This window comes from Enoplosus armatus, chromosome 13 (genome assembly GCF_043641665.1).
Source record: "Enoplosus armatus isolate fEnoArm2 chromosome 13, fEnoArm2.hap1, whole genome shotgun sequence".
NCBI classification, from domain to species: Eukaryota; Metazoa; Chordata; class Actinopteri; order Centrarchiformes; family Enoplosidae; genus Enoplosus; species Enoplosus armatus.
In genome coordinates, this window is record NC_092192.1 from 4,813,009 (window position 1) to 4,837,051 (window position 24,043).

Sequence of the window (24,043 nt, forward strand, 5' to 3'; positions counted from 1 at the left end):
TGCAGACTAGACTAAACAACGGCTTAAAACCAGGCCTTTCTTTAAAACCCCCATCTCTCTACTACTGCTCGACCCCTCTACTCTCACTAAAAGTGATCCTGAACCAACTAAAATCCCTCCGTCAGACCCCCCTCTCCCCGTGCCCCCGGCCCCAAAAACAGCTCGGTGTCCCAAAGAGGACACTGGAGTGAGGGGTCCTGTTTTGATTAGATGTAGTACTCTTTCTTTTCGTCCGAGTTGGTGTGGCCACCCTCTGCGTTGATGATGGCTGTATCTGCGTCCGCTGCGTCGTCTGCTCCTTTGGCTTCGTGTGTGAAGTAGGTACCTGAGGAGGAGGAGGGGATGAAGGACAGTGTCACGGACTGGATAATACCCTGCTGCTTAGATGATACAAAAGATTAAAATGTGCCTCAACATCCCACAGCACCTAATTATGCAAATCTGTCTCCATGTGGCCATTTACACAAACCTAACACCAGCAAGCTGTAATATTCAGATTACACATCATTTTCTCTCTTTTTCATTCGAGATTTGCACATGAAAATCAGGACTTTGAAATGATCTCGAGTGCGGGGAAGAGCACGACTCACACCTTCAAATTAACCTTGTCAAGGAGAAAAAAAAAAAGGCGCTGGCAAACCACTTCAAACTTAATTTACAAGATTTATTCACATCGTATCATAGCAGAGGCTGATAACGAAGGCAATATTCCAGATCGAATGAGGAAGGGCACTGTCAAATGTGGAAAGAATAGAAGCACACATGCGGCTTGAAAAGATAGAAACAAGGTGTTGCACAAGGATAGTGACTAGGATAGGTTATGTATTGCATGTAAGAAAAGCCCAATTCTATTTTTTTCCTTTCAGTGTTTGTTCATGACATCTGATACTTATAATTTATCTTACTTTTAGTAATACAACCTCAGTTTAAACGGCCATATCAGATTTATGCCGTAATCCGACCCCGTTGCCAGTTAAAATAACCCCACTCCCATGTTCGTTCTCAGGGTTATGGGCTGCTTCAGGTTAAGTGTCTTTTTGAGTAATTATTATGGAAACTTTCTGACAGAGGTAGTTAAAAGTGTCCCTCTACATCCTGAAATTCTATCAGCTTCTTTCCTGAGTGACCTCCCATCACTCCAGTCTCACCTTTTCTCTGCATTGGAAGAGCCAATGCAATGTAAAGAAGGCAAAGAAAGACATACATCTCTTTTGTCGCTTCGCTATCATTATTGCTCTTTCATGGATATTCATATCTGGCATCCACTGCACTTTACGGAACAGTTTACAACTTGCACATTGCCATTAGTCAAGTGGCCTCCATTTGATGTGTTTATTTGCATTTCATTGCTGTTTCATATTGAAAAATTACATGAACAGCGAAACAGAAAAAATGGCATCATGACAATGAATCAGAAGTGAGCATTAAAGGATAGTTTATTACAGCTGGTGTGTTATTCTTGTAGTTCTGGCCATCATTTCTATCATTTTTCATAACATCACACTCACCACAGTAATCTGGTAACATGATAACGTTGCTACAAGAACCTCAGATGGGGCAAGAAACAGACAGGTCGTAAACAAGCCAACAGTTTAGCCAGATTAACTAAACAACTTCATTTGGAGGTGAGGCTCGCCCTCATTGCACAGGAAAACTACAGCAAGTATGGTAGGCCAAGGTTGAACCACTACGTTGGCCTGTAAACTGTGATGGATGTGTGTGTTCACCTTTCGTCTAAATAAGTTCACCTGAGGGTTTGACTGTTTATGCTTCATGACCTGTCAGACTTCAGTACAGTACATTGCTATTATTACTATTATTATGGCGACAAAAACAATATCCAAGTTGCAATAAACCGGAATTATCCATTAAAATTTGCCTAGCTGCCCTCAGAAACATTATGGGAAGGGGCAGCACCAGGGGCGGGTTTACGGGGCTTAAGCCCAGACTGTTTACTGTTCATCATGCATTGTGTGTTTGAAATAATGATAATAATAATAATAATAATAATAGTGTTTATTCAGATAGTACTTATTTATATCGCAACATTTATGGGCCCATTGTGACCCCAGACTCATTCAAAGCTTTCAGGGCTAAGACCCGGATCTCCCCCTGACCCTAGAACCACCCCTGAATGTGGATGCACTAGATGACAGCGTGTTAGGCCTTTCTGTGTTAATAAATCATGTAAGAGTCAGTCAACTAAACACAGGATGGTTTTGTTTACTTGCCATAACAGAGACAGAAGATCTAAGCCACTAGTTTGACGGCAGCAGAGCTCGACTTTATCGGCAGATCCAAGCAGTTGTCGACAGAAGCAGCGATACAAGCCGAACCAGAGCTGACTGACTGAGAAGGTGAGGAATAATGTGGTCTGACTGTGTACCAAACAGATGAACTACTGGCAAAGTAGGAGGAACCACTGGTTCCGAAGGTATTTAAATTCAAGTTTTTTCTGATATCCTCAAAATGCTTCAACACAGAAACACTCAGGAGTCTCCTTCATGATAACGACACTATAGGTTCTTGTTATGGCCCTCAGTTTGAATTATTTCAGCTTTTTTCAACTTAAACTTTCTAAAAATCATGTTTTTTTTTAGTTTGGCATGGCATATGGCTCTAAATACTGCGATTCCTACAAGCTGCGATCATTAATCGAAATATGATATGATAATCTCGCCCATTGCCACTGTGTTAGTGTTAGTACTGGTTAGAAAGCTGCATTTTCAGGTCCACTACCTTTGTGTCTTGCAAAGTAGCGCCCCAAGACGATGAGTAGACAGAGCATGGCGAAGACGACCACGGCCACCACTCCTCCGATCACTGCGTGGTCCACCGTTCTGGGTGCTCCTTCTCCAGCTCGTGAATCTGAAAGCAAAAGGAAAACCAAACTCAGTGTGGAAAGATAACTTTACTGAGTGTTACATTGTGGGAATAGCAGTCAGCCTACTATCTCTTAAACACTGTGTACCTAAACTCAACCATCTCAAGGCATGTAACTAAACACAGGACTGGTTGTTGTTTTTATTAAAAGGTTGAGTTCTTGATCGCATCATTATTATTTTGAGTTGCATTCATGTCTTCAAAAATAAAATAATACAGTATTACACTTTGCAATTTTGCTCTTGTTTGTTTCCAACTAACAAGAGGCAACAAGAAGTTATTCTCCTGCGATCAGTTTGGTTCCTTTTTATCTGGTTGACATTTTAATAACCACTCTACAAAATTGCCACAACAATAACAGTTTAGATTGCAATCAGGAATTGATTAAACCGAGCAGGAAGAGAATTACCATATTCCTGCTGGACTGTGAGAAATCACTCAGGGCCAGATTTACTGAGATGGTGCTACGCAAATGTGCGCTCAGGGTTTTCATTGAGTTTTGCAGCCGCAATCTGTGTGTATTCAGCGTCTGATTTACTAAGGCAGCGGCTCACAATTCAATCAGATCCTGGACTGAACCTCCAGACGCACTCTGAAGGCGAGCTCACAAGAGCAGTTCAGAGGTGGGAACTCTATGAGATCACTGAGCTCACAAAAGGAATGAAAACGCAGTGATCTTGAATACAAAATATTTACTTTGGCCAACTGCACCTGAGAAGCTACTGTTACTCTAAATATTTCTCATAAAATTATATCATAATCTTTAGCATCTAATTATTAACACATTAGGAGGCAATGAAAATGTTCATGGTGAACAAAAAGGAGGTGAAGTACAAGAAAAATCAAAGATGCACAAAATATATACAAAGTAAGCACAAGGTAAGCTATTAATCAGGTGTAGGGATCCATGACAACCCAAAGTGAAAATCTGTTTGTGAATGTGATTGGCCCTTCACAGCACAAAGTAGCAGCACATCAATAGCCCACATCAGATGCTATAGGAAAGTGAGTGGGAGGGGTGGAAGTAGTGGAGCGAAGACGATTCATGTGGCTTAACGTTGCATTGAGATGTGACCTGGAATTAATTCTGCTATATAATATATACGTTACTAATGCATTTTTGTGCTTTTAGCTTATTAAGATACCATTACTCCATACGCTTAACCTTCACTTCCTGGCTAATGTCTTTATTTAAAGACTTATCTTACAGAAATTAGGGAAAGCCAGAAAAAGTGAAGTCAGAAGACTAAATAAACAGCCAGTTCTTAGCAATCAGCTCACGTGGAGCAGCCCCCTCCATCCATTAGCCCCTAGTAACTCACTGAAACCCCTCCGTGCGCTTCTCCAGCCTGGCTCTATGCTCAATGGATTTGCTGAGTGAGCTCCAGGAAACAGAAAGAGCAGGCCACAATTTATTAACGAATAACAGAAACAGAGATCATGGATAACATCAGCTACCACCCACCCCTACGCTCCTGCATTACCAACCTGCAGGTATAAAAGAGGGAGGGAGGGGGCCGAGCAGTGCTACCTGTCAAACTCAACAAAACATTACCTGATAGATCTAATAGGTTATTTTGACTTCGGATTTTCTTTTTTAGTGCTGGGCAGATTCAATTAAACTGAGCAGGAATCCTTCTGACATCCAATTCGCTCTTGTCAGGCTGCTAAAGCTGTGCTTTAACACACTTTCCTATTACGATGTTAATGTGGACTTTGGCTTTGGGGGAAAGGGGGGAGCGTGTGTTGGGTGTGTGTGGTGTGGTCAGGGTGATGGAGGGGGCTCGGACAGTTGCAGGGAATAGGTCTTGGTTGTCTATATCAAACTTAAATTAAAATTTAAGAGGGAGGGGAGAAGAGAACATCAAAGTCTCCACAACACACGAGTCTTTACATCATATCATATGTTGCTTCATCCATAATATTAACATCCGCTGTGTTGATTAACCTGTGTAAACAAGACTGGCCCTTTGCAGCCTCACCAGTCAAGCTATTAATGTAAAGTTGGTGGTGCTAGAGGGAAGGTTCTGGGGTCACCTCAAACCTCCACTTATGCTGAGGACCATGAACATCCACAGCAAACTGCACGGAAATCACTGTCTCCTCCCCCAGGTTGCTTCAATAATGTTAGAAATCCGTGTGTCTGACAGCTTCATTGACGTTATGTGATGCTCACACTAAATTAAGTATTCAAACCCAGTTTTTTTTTCACGACTATTCCATCAAAAAGAAATACTCAACATGTCTTATGCATCATTTTATCATTTTATAGCCTGATATATTTTCTATTTTTGGAACTTTTGGGATCACATGGGTTTGCAGGGGTTCATTTTTGTACCTCTTCATTATTGTACCTGGCAAGGTGTCGTGTTTTTCAAGGAAGAGGTTTGACATAATGGTGGAGAGAGACAAATCAGCAAATCATCAACAAAAGTAGACACAGGAGTCATCTTCTGGGGACCATGAATATCAATAATTTCATGGCTACCTGGTGGCAAAAAAAACATCCTATGGAACAAAGTAATAAGCAGTAACTACATCATTGTAGTTAAATGCTGAGATCTGGAAGTTACTTACTTACTTATCTCCAAGACCCAAGTTGTAATAAAGTAAAAATATCCTTAAGCTTCATTGTCAGGTACCATATTTATTTAATCCAGTTGCAGTTCTTCCTGCATCCATGCAACTAGTATATTCCTAATTATAATTTATAATTACTATCATCTGCTGGGTGTGATTTCGACATAGTTTCAGAAATAGACCCTGAGTCTGAACTGTGGGTGTTAAATCCAGCAGCTTCTCTACGTTACAGCTGACAGTTTGTTAATATGTGTATTTCTGTCTTCTCATTTTGCAGCTCTTAGATTGTACCCAACTAAGCAAGAATGTATTAACGATCTACAGTTCAAGAAACCTGTGGTACGACATGTTAAAAAAAACAAATACTGTTCTCCAAACATGACAGAAAATAGAGAAAATAACAAAGAGAACCTAATGTGCTCTGTCTAGAAACAAAACAAAAAGAATTCATATTCATTGTTGCTATGGGAGGATTTTGTAGTGTGATTTTCAGGTAATGTGTTAGCTGTTATAGCAGATTTAGCTCTGGTGGTGTGTGTTTTCATTACTCATTGTGCACTGGCAGCCACGCTTTCCTGACATCCCCTTTTCTCTTCGTAGTGTAAGTGCAACAAAGTCTCCTTAAAGGTGGACTTGATTTAAGAAATGAAATAGAAAATAAACACATGATTCAATCATTACACACACTGTCTTTCCTATTATCAAAGTGATCACAAAGCTCAACTTGTCTTCTGGATCTGTTGCAGCAACATTAGGAGATCTTGTTGGAATGACAGAGCCAACAATTTCCGTCATAAATCAAACCAAAAAATAAAAAAAGGGTTGTCTGGGTTCCGTATTTAAAGAGCTCTGTTTGTAAGCCCAAAGAACTGCCTGGATGACAGCCGCAGAGCATGCGCTGTCAGTTTCTGGAAGCACTCTGTCCCAATTATACCATGTAAAGCAATTTGCATGTCACATCAGTGAGTATCACTTATGAGCAATAACTGTCACCTAGTGAAATACAGTACATTTGTGTTATTATCTCACATAGGGAGTCAAACTTCAAATTGCACGGGTCATTGTTTTAGCAATCAAAGAAGTGCACATTTAAGGCAATTTAAGTCATTGCCTTTCCTTAAAAGTCATTTCTGTCACGGATGAAAATCACATAACAGCCTCATCAAATCTGCAACTCTTGGTATTAATTACAAAACAAGAGGAAAAACAACGTTAAAGCGAGTGCTTTCAGGCATGAGTGGAGGCTAAATTCACAACCAATATCCCAAAACTGTTTGTGCCATTTATACAACTATTTGAAAGAGCCATTAAAGTAGAGATCGTGACTCAAAGGAGAATTTCCAGTTAAGTTTGGCAGCTGTTCCTCCACCTTTCACCTATCATCAATCTCTGCCGCTCTCTTGAGCTTTTTTTTAGCATATTTTTGCTTAATGTTTTGGTTTTACTCCACCAACTCCTGTTTCCAGCAGCAGCAGACAATAATACCAGGCTGTAGGTCGTTGAGCTTGTTTGAGAGTTCTTCTGCCCCCTAGTGCCCAAACACCAATTAAAGCAGCATAAACAGCAAGTTCAGTGGAAGCTCTGGTCTGTTGGTGGCTGCTCATTAAGATGTTTTATGATGAAGCTACAGACAATAAATCAGGGGTGCAGGGACGTAAAATTCTTAGCCATATAAATCTAATATCAGCTGTTTTTATCATTATAACTTAGTCACAGGTCAGCAAGTCAAAACATGGATTTGTCTTATGGGGACCATCAATGTTTGCAGCTAATGAGTGTGGTCTTGTTATTTGGTTGTACAGATTACAAACAAGTACGTGTATATTAGACACCAAAAGTACAAGGTCTTGAAAAGGCCTCCCTACAAGGCTAGAGATACTGAGTGAGTTGATGAACTTGAAATGATGTTTACTATGCACCAGAGCCGCCAGAGCTCAACAATATTGGACAGTCAGAACAGATCCTGGAATAGTGCCTCAAATATAAAGAGCTTCGCTAAGGCGTCGTGAACCTGTCTAGTGTCTCGATGAGTCTAAATGGTTTGTTAAAGTGATATATGTAGCTTTGCTTTTGCAACTGGTAATGCATGTGGACATCATGAGATAGAGGAGCAAAAGATAGATGATAACAACAACGGTGGTGTTTATTATTCCTGTGTATCACAAGCAACAGCTCTACTTTGTGTTCTGAGACATATAAAAGGTCTTTCCAAATGTCTGCAAAACACAACCAAACAGTTGCAGAATCAAGCACAAAGTCTTCATATTACGCCCGTGCTGTCTGCAGTTATCTTAGCACTTACACACAACTCAGTCTTCCTTTGAAATGTGCCTGAAATATAAATGATTAATCACAAATGGGCTTCAAACGAGGTGTCCACAGGGCTAAACAAAGCATGCAACAGTCAATCAATGGTCATTTTGGCAGGGGGAGGAACGCCCACCTTAAGTAGGTAACGTGGAGTATCTCATTTTCATAGGACATGTTGACAGAGGCTTGATTTGAGACAGAGGAGATCTCCTAATTGGATCTTTTAATCTGCTAATTAAGCATTAGTGATTTCGCTGGTGTGCCCATGCTGCCTGCAGATAGAGGGGCAATCAGGAATACAGCAGCGCTATGTGGGTGGGGTGTCATAAGAGCACATTGGCTTGTCAAGATCCACTTCCATTGCCCACAACACTCTCGGTTAAAGAGTGAATGTAATTAAAGTCCCAATGAACCTATTCATTGAACCTATTTAAAAATGTCAGTTAAATCTTTTGCCTCTCGGGTAGCGCACCACACTGCTTACATACAGAGTGACTTGGCCTGAGATTTATTGAGTATTTTTCGAAACATCAAAAAGTGTCTCACTTTGAGAAGACAGCAGCGCCATTAAAACCACCCGGCCAAAAACAAACCGGAGAATAGTGAAGAGGTCAAACAAAATTGAAAATGAAATGATTAAAATCAATGTCATAACATTTTGACGTTAGCAGTAATTTAAGAGACATTTCTGGCTTTACCAGCCTGATCACTGATTCTGAAATGTGTTGTCTGGGACTTAAAGGCCTTATTACTTTTTATATCTGTTACAGTAACTGGAAAAACACTAAAAAAACATTCTGCTTGAGGATGTCAACCAGATAATGTCAAATGTCACGTTAAAAGAGTATAAAAAGGATTGGAGGGATCTCAATGGACAGGTATAGAAAAAACGAATGGTCCAGATGGATATAGCGTTGGCTGAGATATCCTCACTTTTAGTCCATAGTGTGTGTCAAGCTCCAAAAATGATGGAATCTACATTTTCCTTAATGCAACCAACAGCGTCTCTAAAAACTCTGTATGCTGTGAAATACAGAGAGATTTACCTTTGATTGAATGTAACGGACGTACATTTATATGTAAAAGTCTTTAATGTGTAAAATTAGTTGGTGGGCCCCATCACAGGGATAGATGCAAGACGTCACACACAGCATCACAACGAAGCAAACTTTACCGTTTCATTAAAGTTGTAAAATAAATATAAATAGATTTATAATACCATATATAATCTAGACCTTTACCATATAGATTATGACAATTTCCTCAATCAGTTATGTAGGGAGGGGAGCAACGTGAGACTTATTGTCCTGGAGTGGAGTTACTAATTTCTTTAAATCAGGAGCGGTATGATTTGAGGCAGACTCGAACATCATTTTGCTGTAATTCAATTAGACGAAGCAAAGAGGACAGTGAAACTCCATTTCATTATAAATTCATATCTTTTTTCGTTCTTTTAATTCTTTTTTTTTTTGCAGTGGAACGACAGTTGTAATTAGCAGTTATACTGAGGCTTTGTCTACTGGAAATAACACATCACTAGTGTTCAATTTTAGCTCACAGTTAAAGATGCAACTCACGTAATGCTGCGAATGAGACTGAATATTGTCTAATTTACACCTGGTAAACAGCAAGACATTCCTCATGTCACATAAACCTTTGCCCATGTAATGAATTCTATTTTTGGTGCCAAACAAAACTGTCATGAGAAGGAAAGCAAATGTTCCAACTTCTCGCAAAAATAAGCCAATAGTGCATTATCTCCTAAGGAACCTTGCACCCCGTGTTTTCTTTTTCTGATGGAGCTATTCATCATTTATCTAATCACGGGCGGTCTTCATCCAAAATGTAATATAATTATGGGCTATAACTGTTCTCAGGATATTACGCTGTATCTAGGCCACGGCTAGCTCGATAAACACCTTCTAATAATGGCTTTTAGTGGTCTCAGGAGTGACTTATCCCAACACATTGAGGACTCTCTATGGCTCCCAAGGCCAAATGAGTTTGCAGCTTGTTGCAGAGATGCACATCAGTCCTGTTAATGGGGACACTGTTTGGAAAAAAAAAAGAAGCCCAGTGGAGCTTCTCTCCATCCACCAAACTGCCCTTTCTGCTCTCATGCGTGATTATCAACCCCCTCCACACACACACACACACACACACCACCCCCCACCAACACTCTCCTCCATCCCGCATACCCCATGAGCTGCCTCCAGCCTCGGCCATTTCAACAACAGCTAAAAAAAATAAGACTGGTTGTGAAAGGTGGCCAGAAGCCTGGTATGTGTGTGTGTGTGTGTGTTTTTTTTTTAGCCTGACACCAGAGATCTGAGGATCCCCTTGTGTCAGAAAACGTAATCTCTTTAACTGACATGAGCTCAAAATAACTGACTGGCAATTAGTGATACGTTCATAATGAAGACAATGTCACTTATCATCGAAAAAGAAGAAAGTAAATAACATAAAACTGTGTTTAAGTGATCCAAAGAGAAACATCTCGTCAAGGTCAAAGTCACCAAAATGTAAGGCGTTGATTAAATTGACTCCCTCAAGTCAAGTCCTGCGTGTGCCCTGCTCTCGGTATGTTGATAACAACAACAGAGGAGACTGTGTGTATCCCGGTGTTGTAAGACAAAATAGTATCAGTGAAATGACATCGGGGGCTTTGTGTAGATATGTGTACACAGCAGAGACAGCCCTGGGTGAAGGAACTGGGCCAAGGAAATGAGGGGCTAATCCTGGAAAGGACGCCCGAGACAATGGCTACATTTACATACATGCTGTAAACAGACCATAGTACATTCTCTGGTCAAGGTCGTACACAGAGATGATCTGTTTACACAACCTTTTCATAGCTTACCTCGCTGACTCTATCTATTTCCATAAATCAACAAATGAAAGAACTGTTGAGACTATTTGCAGCTTGCAGGGAACACAATGGCAGAGTCCTCATTCTTAAACAGCAAGCTAACACGCTCACAGTGTTAACATGCTCATGTTTATTACGTATAATGTTCAGGATCGCCATCTTAGTGCAGCTGAGGTTGACGGTAATGGTTTTGCAGTTATTTTGGTCACAAACAAACAAAGTTGACAGCTTGAAACTTTAACCTGATGATGACGCTAGAGGAAGATTTAAGGGATCATCAAAGATATTACAGTTCATCCTGAGGGGGGTGTGTCTGTGCCAAATTTAATGGCACTCCAGCCAACCGTTTTCAAGACATTGCACTCCAAACAAGCTAATATTCTGTTTACACGGAGTGAAATATTCAAACCCAAGACTCAAAGTCATAGTAAAGTTACGGAGAGTCCAATTTTGGTGAACTTTAACATGCAAATTTGCGCATCGACCAATTGCAAATGGTCTTGACGAGGCCGATTGTTACGGCTGTATGCGTTTCCCCGTGCTGTTTGTCCCTTTTCCTCTTCGGTCCTCTCCAGCTTTGCCCAGGTGTGTTACATCATGATTGCCCAATGAGGTGAACCTGGCCTGGGCATGATGTGCTTAAAAGCTCCTGTGCCAGCATCAGAAGAGAGAGGCGAGGAGTAACTGCTGGCAACTGCTGGTAACTGCTGGCAACTGCTGGTAACTACTGGTAACTACTGGTAACTGCTGGTAACTGCTGCTGCCTGTGTTTTGACTTTGTGCTTTTTGGTAGTCTTGATTTAGTGGCTTGGTTGTTTGTATGTCTTTATGGTAATAAATCCCATGGCTTTGGTTGTTTTTAAAGGTGTTCCTCAGTGGTGGAGTTTTTGTTCGTCCCTAAGGGTGGGTCCTAACACTAACCTTTGAGGAAATGTAGAGTTCAAAATGGAGGAGTCTACTACACCATAACCAGCCATAACCAATCATTGCCACTGCATGACAGGAAGTAGGCAGTACGTCTCTTCTTTCTATAGTTAGTGACTGTAGACACCACTTCTGCATGCTCTCACACATACTGTACATAAAGACAGGCTGCCACCAGAGAAAACAAGGATGTATGTAAACAATGTCAGGAAGTCTCAATGGGACTATTATAATTGAAATTCCATATAATTGCTTAATCACAGCTACTTGAATAAGAGTAATTGCAATGTGTGTAGCTCCGCATGTGTTCCAATCATTGTGGATGTGGTCTTTAATTTCTACTGAACCAGCACACCACGGTTATTCAAAAGCGCAACAAAGGACTCGTGACATTTAACCTCTGTTGCACAAACCTGTGGCAGCTAACAGACAATAAATGCTGCATTCGGCCATTATGTAAAGGTGGAGGCCTGGCAGAGCATTTTCTTTATCGAGGTCCCTGCATGCTTGCTTTGTCATGCTATATTGGTCGTCTTTGAGGAGCAGTGTTGTGGCACAATCTCTGTCTAATGTGTAGCAACACTGACAAAAACCTGCAGTGATAATAAAATCCTTTAGCAGGGTTGAGTGCATGGTGTCGGCCTCTAATCCAAGCCTCACCTCAAAGGAAATTCAGACCAGCTTACATGCATGGATGGTGTCAGGGAAAAAAAAAAAATCTGCTGTGTTCCTGCTGCTAAAAGTGAGTGAAGCCAGTGACAATGGATTATATCCAGGACTGGGTTTGTCTTATTTACACAAAATACAGAGGGTATTGTTAGATTTTTAAAATAAATACCCTTGCAATGACAAATCCCTGGTCGTAGCTTTATGGAGTCACATTGGGAAAACATTTACTGCAGCTTTATCCGCAAACACCCACTGACCAAAGCCTTGGAAGGAGGCATTTGCTGTGAAGGGCTGGAGCTGCAGGTTCAAATTAGAGAGGGAAAGAGGGAGGAAGGGGCTACATTTGCACTGGCTATTAATAATCAATTTCAATTTCCTCGCAGACTTGTTTTTTGAAGACTGTTCATATTTATTTTAGGACGTAACCCATATCCCACACTACTGAATAAAGGTGTTTTCTTACAAACTAGTCAGTTTTCTTTTCTCTTCCCTGTTGTCCACCACGCCAACACTGGCCCAGCCAAACTAACAAAAACAGTACAACTGTCTCAGATGAAAATTGCAGGACTTAGTTGCTGTCATGGCAACACTGAGCCTAAATGCAAATTATAAGACCATTCAAAAACAAGGAAGATGCAGGTCACATGCCTTGGGCTCTTATTTTGTGCCACATTTCACTGTAGTCCAAATTACAACAAAAACACATGAGAAATAAAGCTCACCACCTGTTTTGTCTGCCTACTTGGAGCTTAGAGTATCAACCAGATTATTAAAATGAATATCTGAAAAATAAATATAAATTAACCCATAAGAACCCTCAAAAGGACAATTATGGGGAATACACCACAGACCAAGCGGAAAACATTGAAGACATTTCTGATGGGTTTTTTTATACTACCTCTTAATGTCAAAGATCTGTGATGGTACATATACGTTACGTTGGGCGTTTATGGTAAATTTACTTGTTTTATATTAATTTGTTCAAGAAACATGGTCAAAACAGGTTGACTGTATACAGGACACACTATTAAAGCATTAGAATTGTTAAATGGGTTTTAACTTACCTTCAGTATCAAAATACAGGCTTTTTGAAATTAGTTGCTTCCTTCACTTGTGTTTACATGTCACACCACCATTTTGAAAAGATCCGACCTGCCACAGTCACATGACTGTGACATGACCATCACACCAGGATGTTTCGTATATGTCTCTTAGTGACTTAATGAGTTGAGATCAAGCACAAAGCTGTATAAGGAAGATTCTGGTGCCTTTGAAGTGTGTGTTACACTGGTGTCACCATGGGTTCTTATGGGTTAATATGAACAAAAGACATGCTGTCTGAGAAATGTTTTTACCTTTTATATGGTTAGGTACATAAAACCAAGACAACAAAATGTGTGCTAATGTACAGACCCTATTGCTCCACAGTCTGGTGGCATCTAAAGGGACATTTTACCATTAAATTCATTAAAAGGTTGTACATTCAAACAAATTCATCATGCACACGTGACACTAAGACCACATTTACACCGGACATTAACATGCATCTGGAGGATGACATCCGACCACAGGCCTTTGCATTTATAGCTGGTGATAATAAGCGTTCTTCTTATCTCAATTCTGCCTGCATTGTGATCAGATCTCAACGCACATATTAGACAGGCAAAGCTGGCGGTCAACTAACACAATGCTTCTCAGGTCAAAAGGCATCTAAAGGCTACTTTTCATTTAAAAGGCTAACGTGAGTTATATTGTAAGAAGATTCTTTGATGGTTTTCTCTTATTTTATTTATAATCACTACACTAAATTGTTAGCAAGGGCTTGTGAGAAATAATGTGACAGCAGTTGGTGAGAGACGTCTCGGATGGAGCAGGTGTTACCATTTCAGCAGGTAGCAGAGCTGGGCGCCAGATGGGGATGATTGACGGTTTGGATTAATGTGAAATTGTCTCACTACTTTGTGTGCATCTGGTGGCCTAATGCAAACAGTTTTGATAAAAGCAAAGCCACTGAAAAAATAGAAAGAAATACACAGTGCTATTGCCAACATTTCCAAATGAGAAATGAAAAAATAAAAAAAGTTGACATTTTCTAACAAAGATTTGCAATAATTCATCTATATTTGAAACAGTATGCACACAGACATAATACAGTACAGTTTTTTGTCAATTTCTTAAATGCAGTGGGGTTCAAAACCCTGGCTGTTGAGCCTGACATTTATATCTGCTCTATGTAAGACTATATTTATTGTACAAGGGTTCTGATTGGTCAACTGCCAGGAGTGCTGCTGAACAACTTTGGCCCCCAAAAGTACGACTCTACAACACAACGATGTACATAAAACTTGTGCCACTTGTTAACCTGCTTACAAATTTTAACTCCTGGCAGCTTTTGCTGTTCAGACTTGATTAAAAACATCAGATCTATGTCACAGGTGAGGAGAAAAAAATCCCGACTTCCCTGTATATTTCATCCCTTCCCTGTATATTTCATCATGTGAAAGCCAGACGGAAGCTTAGAGGTTCACTTAACTTTCAGCAGGAGGTGAGTTATGAGAGGAGAAAGAGGTTTTGGAGAGGGGGGGACCCCTGTTTGTCACCTGCCATACTCAGCTGTGAGTCTGAAACTAATTAATGCAGCATATGTGCCTCATTTGAAGCGAGCCCCAAAGGCAAGTTCAAGCCAGCAAGTGCCAGCCTCAAAATATAAACACATCTATCTCTGTGTGCACACATGAAACGCACACACATATGTTGAATAAAGGGATCCCACAGTGTAAAATTCCATAACAGGCTTCCCATAACTAAATCAGAGCACTACTTTTTTGAGGTACAAACCTTCTCCTCTTTTCTAAAGGGGTGAAACAGGTTTCCGCTCACTTCAAATCTTGATGCAGTGAATGTGGAAAACATTCTGGAAACTCCATTTTGTAGTATTTCTGCAGTGACCCAGTAGCACCACCCCATTGACACGCTTGCCCTCAGAATTCATCACATTATGTGTCTTTCCCTTTCAGAAACACATCTTTCAGATATTCCACATATTTGTTGACCAGCAGGGAGCCAAGAGAAACAGCTTCTGTGCAAATGCTGCAAAACGCACTGAACAAAAATCCTTCAACCTTTTCAAACCTCTGTATTCGCTCTGTTTTCACTCGTTTTGTTCAGTTATATGGCATAGTCACTCAATGTCTCAGCATGGCATGTCATGTATTGTTGTTTTCAGAAATGGAACGCCATCAATTGTCACATTTACTGTTGTATATGTTTGAATGCAACTTTAAAATGCTTGGACTTCTGCAGGGTTTCATCACGCAACAAATAACATATATAAATGGCTAGAGTGTCAGTTCCTGTTTGCTCTGTAACCAACTACTTTTCATACTGAAGAAAATGTCAAAATTTAATGACTGCAGGGCACAATCTGACGTTTTAAGGAGCATCTTTTTTACATGATTTCTAAGGAGGTTTATAACCGATTGACATCAGAGAATCTGCTACTTTATCACTGGAGGGAGCAGATTCCTTTGATCCCACCATTATGTTCTCTGTTTGTTCAGATCTGACTGAGTTATGATTCTGAGAAGAAGGGGGGCTTTACTTTAATGCTATCGGGTTCTCTGGGTTGAGGTAGACCAAGGTTCAACCAAGGCCAAAACCATCTCATCATCATCAAACCAGCTAATTCTTTTCTGTGCACACAATCGTCTAACTACTCCTGTGGCTGTCACTGCGTCCCTTTAACCTACCAACATGTCATGTTGTCATGTGATGTTGGCAATGCCATCTGTCCCTTTGATAGTCAGTCGACCCAAGATCACCTGGCACTGCTGTCTCTGAGGTCTGCGAGGACTACAGTTTTAAAGTCAAAAGAAAAGTTTGGAATTTGGCCAAATTTTCAAACACGTCTTTCTCAGTCATTTCCGTAGTCAGCCGAGGATCCGTGACAACATCAACATCTCGTCTGACCAAAATACGACAATTGCTGCCCCATACGAGAAAAATCACTACATCAATACCTGATGGTGATTTGGCACATTGTGGCCTTGACATTTTGTTTCTTTAATGATCCAAATGTGACAGTTTAGTCCTTGGATTAAAGGGAAAAGTCCTGCGCTTCACCTGCCACAATCCTGCTGTGAGCAAAGTGGCCATTATGCTGCTGTATTCCTCTCTGCTATTAGATCTCCGAGCGCGGCTCAATTATCTCACTACTTTCACACGCTTGCTGACAGCCGTGTTGGCAGGTGTGTCCTTTCCAGATGCGCTCACCTCTCAGGAAGGGAAATTAGTCAGTGCAGCTAGCCATCAGCTAAAGCAACTGACATCTTCCACCAACATGCCCTTTCATTAAGAGAGAGGAGATGGAAGTGAGATGAGAAGAGCATCCAACACCAAAACGCTGGCTCTGAACTGTGGACCTCTTCTGTGCATTTCTAGTAACAAGCTACTTGCAGGGAGTTGATTTACCTCATACAGTTAACATGACGACAAAAGAAAATCCTCTACAAGGCAAAGCCCGGATTATTGAGTGAGCACTGTAACTTTGGAACATTTCAAAGATAAAACTTCCAGAGGAGTAAAATGTAAAATGGTTCCACAAGGATTCATTAGTCCTTTTGTGTTTCGGAGCTGGAGGTAATGCACCACCGTCCACTATTTCTGTCAGTTTTGTCCAGCTGCATTGTGGGACAATCATGTCTGCTGAAATAGTACATTATTAACAAAAATAAACAGTGTATACTGTACGGCATACAGTATGTTATTGGAACACATGCTGATTGGGATTTGTACTAATATACTGCCAGTTTATGATTGAACACAGAAGAAAGTGGCCCAGTAAAAAAAGCAAGCAGCTTTAAGAATACTGACTCTGAGATCTAAAAAATCTGGATCAAGTTTAAAAAAATTCACTAATTTATTTGTATATAAATTGTATATATATATATTGTATATGTTGTATAATTTGTGTGTAATTGTGGAATCCTCCTCAGGGGCTATTTAATCAACTTGTTTGTTCCCTCTTATATTTCACGAGTTGGTATAGCTTTAGTCAACTCTGCTATTCTACGGTGTGGGCATTTATGCAACTCCTTTTTCTATTGTTTTTGTTTCGAATGAGCGCCTTTAACTCTGTGGGTCTCACAAGTGAAAATGACTTTGTACCGCAAGAGCTTCAGAGAGCCAGAGGTGCAGTGGTGTATATCCACATGCATAATAAAATCAGTCGTTATGTCTGAGTTTTTCCAGTTTCTGGGTCTCTCTCATTTCAGCATCACAGCTAAAGCTTAATTTATGAGAACAAAACGTTTCAACGCCCACTTCTCCAGTCCACTGGCAGCTCATCTCAGAGCCTCTTCTTTTCTCTGACGCATGCTTAATTTGTTCCCTGCTGCCCTCCGAGCCTCTTCCCCTGTACCTGGCCTATTTTAGTGGGAAATGGACAATCTCTGGAAGAGCCTTCGAGCTCAATAGTGTCTCAACTTCCTCTCTCTTTTAGTCACGACAAGCGGGGCATCACCATGGCAACAACATTTGAGAGGATATGGGGAGCCAGGCGGTCAGCGCTGATGCTTTTCTAACAGGCTCTGACTTGGTGTCACACTGGGCATGGAAATATAGACATGAATTAGCATTTTTAAAATACATCTGGATTTTTGGAGAGTGCCCTGTTGACACCCAAATTATGAATCATAATTTCAGATGACACTTGAAGGAAGCACTAAATTAAATGCACTTAGCTTTCTGAATTTATTTAGCTCAAAATAAAGTTTATTTTCTAACGAGTTATACAGTTGCCGACGGTGCTGAGAATGAGGAAACTTAGGCAGAGGGTGCTCACAGGATTGAGCTCCTGAAAAACAACAACAATACGTTAAAAAAATCGCAAGGGGTTTGGTTGGTGATGCTGAGACACAATTAACTCCAATCCAGGAGGGCTGGACTGAATACCTGATAGACAGTTTGTAGGTTTATCAAATCCCAAAACACCGCACTGTGGTTTATAATAGTATGAGGAAGGCTTTTTACAACCCTGGAAAGTAAAGTAAATCCTGTTATCCTACTACTGTTGAAGTGCAGAATCACACTGTTTATGTTTCAAAACAAACTACCAGGAATCTGTGCTCGCACATACTCGATTAGCCAACACAGGACATGGCCAGATAATGTTGAACTGTGTTGCAGCAAGAAATTGGTCTGTCCAAAACCTCAGACTTTACTGCAGGGCTGTTGTATCAGATTACATTAGTTTTAGTTAGGTGTACCACATAAACTGCCAACTGAGTGTATGTCCCCACAGTCTTTAACTGACTCCAAAATGCACCGAATGCATAGAAACTGAACGTGTCTTGCTTTGCAGATGCTCTCAAGAGTTCTGTAGCTGGTGTGTTTCTTCTGCTGTGTGCAGATCTCTGATACACAGGGGGAAAACAAAAAGGAGGCCTACCATTGCTCTCAAGTCATGGTAATGAAGGAATATGTCAGTCGGTGTGACAGTGTGGCTCACTGTTCAGCTCAAATTAAACAGCTGTGACGGTATTGTCACAGTTTGTTCAGTTGATTTTCCAAACTTTCTCTGGCCGACTTACTGTACCGCTCTGCCTCTGGAGACATATGTTACTGATGATATTATCATTGCATTGCCAGTCACTGACTCATCACTGTCAGTATTCAGTGAATTATAGGGCTTGAAATCCAAGTCAAAGTGATTCACTGTTTACTGAACCACCATCTGTATTGTATTCAGGCTGGACACCCACATGCTGTAGGTGACTGACTGATCAGACGTCTCCTCAGGACCGCGTGGGTGAAAACTGTGCTTGATTGATATCTGTGACTCTCCCGTTTGTTTTAAACCTGTTAAACATCCAGTAACTGATTTTTTTGGCCACTTGGGGGCAGCAGAAACAACCTTTTAAGTAGGTATGTTGAGCAAACAGCTGCTTATTTACACATTCAGCAGTTACGGAGCAACATTATCATTCATTTAGAGTCGTGTTGAATGTAAGTACAATATTCACTTTCTTGTAGCTCTATTTTTGGTCTCTACCAACTCCAGAGGGAGATATAGCTCCTAAACGCTCCACTATGTTCAGACCAGCTAGTCTCTGACTGTGTCTGTCTGCTGTTTGGTGCTGAGCAGGTAGTGTGCAGCGGGTTTTTAGAGTTGCAGAAAGCTGCTAAAGCTCACTATAAAGCTCTGTAAAGCTGAGGGGAGCTGCTGATTCAGGTGATTTGATACATTGCTGTTATGAAAGTATTGATTATAGCCGCTTTAAAGTGAAACATCTTAAACCATGATGTATTATCACATGCACAAGCAACATAGGATTTTTTAAAGTTGTTAAAATAATTTAGAAATGGGAGCAAGCTTGTGTTTTGCAACAGTGGCATGAACAGTGGATGCTTTAGGCTATAAAGAGAGCGAGCAGACAATTTCATGTGTGATATAGTTCATTTTGCGGAGAGAGATTGGTTCAAAATGGGTTTGTACCTCTGGGGTGTTAAAATGAACAGGACTAACATTAAGGGGACCAACACTTCACTTGCTTACATTTAAAGTATATGGCATCTTCTCAACATGCTATTCTCCTTCTCACAGTACAATCATTGCTGGTAACCTCTATAAAGCTGATGGATTTATGCTTTAATCTTCTGGAGGATAAAAGGCACAGTGCTACTTCCAGAGCAAAGCAGTTTTAACCTTCAAGGAAAAATGAGCAAGATTGGTTTGAAAATTTGGGCAGTATGTTGTATGTTGTATTTAAGGTTGTATCTGCATTAAGAAATGTTTGAAGGCTCTGTTGTGTGTGTTTATTGTGTAGCTGGTTGTTGCATTAAGAAAAAAAATAAACAGGCATTTCACGGGTCAAAACATGATTTGCTAACTGGTAAAAAAACAGCCCAATATTTCCGCTGAAAACCCATTTTCAGCATAAGCCTTATGGATATAAATGAATGTTAATTATATTTAGTTATTCGATAAAACACCTGAACCCTCAGCTAATGTTCATTCACCAAATAGTGTATGCATATTAATGGAATCCCATCTCCATCAATCCACCGTGAAAATCCATTCATCTGGTTTAATCTCATGTTCTTTTGCCCTTTACAAATATTTTATGAGAGGGAAATACTGTAACTGAATATCAATCTTTTGAATATTTCACTTTTCTTTCCAAAACAAGTCAAAATGATATATGACAATGCGGTTGTTAGTGTCACTTGGCACTCAGACTAGCAGTGCTGGCCCCTTAAAACCCTCAGTGAGGAAACAGGATAGAACTGATACCTTATACCTTATTTACACATCCAGCAGTTATGGAGCAATGTTATCATTCATATGAGTTGTGTTTCTGGTCGCCTGGTGAACGTAAGCCTAATATTCACTGTCTTCTAGCTCTGCTTGTGGTCTCTGCCCACTTCTGAGTGGGTATATCTGGCTTATTAGGTGCTAAATGCTCCACCAGCTAGTTGCTCACTGTGCCTGGTGCTGAGAGGGTAGTGTACAGTGGTTTTTAGAGATTTTTCACTGATTTATCTGAAGAAATAGATTCTACATGCATGACATTTAAACACAATAAAACGCTAAAATGTAATTGTAAAATGTTCAATACAAGAGGAACTATGATGCCGTATGATGTATAAATAATTCTAATTACATGTGAAGAGCAAAAACTTTCCTTTCTCAAATGCCACTTTTACAATTAAACTGATCCCTTGTAAGTGTGAATCATCATAATTTATCATTCCCTAAGATAAGATGTCTGCTTCTGATGTGCTTTCTTGAAATCACACACCTCAACAAGCCCTGAGTCCGTCTGGCCCCATCTTTTATTTGGATAAATCTGACCATCCAGTGAAAAGAAAATAGAAGAAACAAAACAATAAAATCATGTAAATGTGACATTGTTTATGGAAAACAAGGCTGGATTACCTTCCGCGCAAAGTAGGCAATTGCCTGTGTGAAATTATATGTGATGCATATTTCTAAATAAAATAGTGTTTAACGAAATTACCACATAGGGGGCCTATGGCTCATTTTTGCCACAAATTTGACCATTATAGCAACTGAGTAAAGTCAGTTTAAAATGTCCTGAAGGAGCAAAACTGAGCACATGCTTAATAGAGAGTTTGTGACCATAGGTTCGTGAATTTGTTCACACAAATTATGACACTGGAGCCACAAAATAATGAAAAAAAGGGATGCAATTTAGGCAAAATGAGTAAATGATGTATATCATCTTCACATTAATGAGAACGAGTAAATGAGGTCTATTTTTGCCTCCACACAAAATCATCTCATGCTGTTGATATAATCAGTACTGGCCTGGTGGGTTTTATTCCTCTGTGGCACCTTCAGGGAAACGCTGTAATTGGTTAGTTGGTGCAACCATTTCAGAAGTACAGTTCTAGTGAGGAGGATGAGAAGCTTTTTAAAGGGTGTTTACGCTTTGCCTGGCTCTATGCAATGACAATAAGTGATATAAACATATTTGTGGCACAATTAATGCAAAACAAATCAAATGTAGCCTGACTGTCACTCGGCAGGAGCTCTGTGGCCTCCACACACGGGTCAGCACCATCAATAAATGACTGACACCAGGCACACAGCTGACACATCCAGGCTGGGGAGCCTGGCACAGCGATGTCTACTGTGCAACAGTAAAAAGTAGGCATGCTGCAGAGACAGGACACAAGTAAAAAAAATAAAAAAGAGGCATAAAGAGGAAAGTAGAGATACCAACCATGAGCTGCAGGTTCAGTGCTGGGCGCAGTGTCTGAGCACACAAGGAGAGGACATGGCAGTTGAGGAGGGAGGTGTGGAACAGGAGGAACAGCATGCAAATAAAGGAGAAATGGGGGAGGAGGCAGGGAGGGAGCGGGGCAGGGGGAGAAAACAAATGACACCCATAAGCAAGCATTCAGAAGACCAGAACATGACAAAAGACATAAGGCTTAAGGGAAATCAAAAGGAACCAAAGGCAGTGCAGAGATAAACATAAGCTTACACACACACACACACACACACACACGCACGCACACGCACAAACACGCACAAACACGCACAAATACACTTTCCACTGCACACACTGGACGTTGCACTCAGAGGGGAGTGAGGCTACTGCTTGAGGAGATATGGACGAGACTATTATCATGTGCTGTAGGCGGCTTTGGTGTGGAGAAAAAGACAGACTATCAAGAAGGAATAATTGAGCAGCTGTCTTAATGTAACAGTGTATGACTTGGAAAACACTTAACCATCTATTTACAAAGGGAATGCGTTGTATGGCAATGACTCAAGCAAAGTTTTCACAAAGTAACAGTGTTAAGTGTTGTGATGGCTTGGTGTGGATGAGATATTATTGGTTTGATGACCTCTACTTTTACTTTAATTCATGACTTTTTAAACTGAGTTTTTCCATTTTAAATGTAGTTGTATTGGAGCTGTAGTGGCATTTTTTGGAGCTGTAGTGGCACTGACTTTACATTTCAGCCCAAGTGCTAGTGACCCCTAATGCCCTCTGTTGCAGCCATTGCAGCCAGTACACTGATGTCCACCAGAGGAGTGAGTGTTTTAGAAAAGTGGACATAATTGTTGGAGTGCATGTTTCAGAAAGTTACAAAAATTGCTGGACACCGCCCCCCCCCTTGATTCCGTCTGAAAGGGGTTTCAGACGCTGTTGGATGAGATCTGACAAGCACTTGTTTTGAAGCATACCTCCACTCTGTCTAAAACCTTCATGTCCCCATAAACCTTACATCTGTGCTGCTGCATCTTCAAACTGCTTCACTAGTTCTGTCAGCAACACAGCTGGTCAATGTTACCCAGAGTAAAAACAAATGAACGTATGTAGATATATATGAAGATATGAAGAATGTGTGCTATATTTTATTATTTTATCAATGATAAAAAAGAATTATGTATAGTTTGTGGTAAATTCAGACACTGTAGATGGTTCATTAGCTTCAAAGCATAGATGCAGATTCATAATCATACAATGACTGAAGGCATTTGCTAAAATAGCATCCCATTGCAACTCTCTGTTTGAGACCCATCAGCTTGCTGCAAATACAACCAGGGACACTAGCTTCATTGATTAAGTTGATTTTATATCAGATCTAACCAATATACAAAACAGAGGTGAATCACAGCCAGACCAGGTGTGGCTATGATGTACTATAACAAATTCTCTTACAAATGAGACTGCAAACTACTTCACTCCAGCATATTACATCTGAGGGAAACAGAGACAAGGATTGCACTTTGCTGAGAATGAAACGCTGTGCTGGAGGAAACATACGCCTTTTAAAAACACTTCTGAGGGAGATGCTTGCCCACTGACAAATGGGGCTTGTCCGAAAATATGGCTTTCTAAGTGTTTATCAAAGTGCGTCTGCATCAAAGTGGCAAATACAACACAGTAAAAGTGCTGAAATTAATTTAAAATGATAAAAGCAACATTTGGTCAACTTGGCAGGAAAAAAACACGAAAACAGATCATGTTTGACTTGAACGGTTTCAACAGCTGCAATCTAGTTTCAAGAGGCTAAATGTGCATTAGTGTGCCTTACGTTTCCTTGGCCTTCTGTCTCAGCGGAGACATGAGAAAGTGCCTGTAAGCTATCAAGACAGACAAATATTTTTGAAAGCGAGAGAATGGTGCTCAGTACTAATGTGTAATAGTTTGGGGAGCAGTAGGCCAATACCACACCTCAGCTCTGCTGCCAGGGGCTCAGGGCTCAAGGTACGAGACTGTATCGAGTCCATCTCAGGATTACTGAGGCCTCTGAAGACCCATTTCT

The 24,043-nt window shown here is 40.5% G+C and overlaps 1 protein-coding gene across 1 annotated transcript in view; it reads right to left on the bottom strand.

Moving 5' to 3' along the window:
• Positions 1–24,043, bottom strand: part of cadm1a (cell adhesion molecule 1a) — a 328,104-nt gene continuing 304,061 nt past the window's right edge. Inside the window, exons 10-12 of the mRNA XM_070917428.1 lie at positions 21,985–22,017; positions 2,740–2,868; positions 1–325 (exon numbers count right to left, since the gene is read on the bottom strand). Of these exons, the coding sequence (XP_070773529.1) occupies positions 207–325; positions 2,740–2,868; positions 21,985–22,017 (281 nt within the window). The 3' untranslated portion in view covers positions 1–206. The remainder of the gene's footprint in view (positions 326–2,739; positions 2,869–21,984; positions 22,018–24,043) is intronic.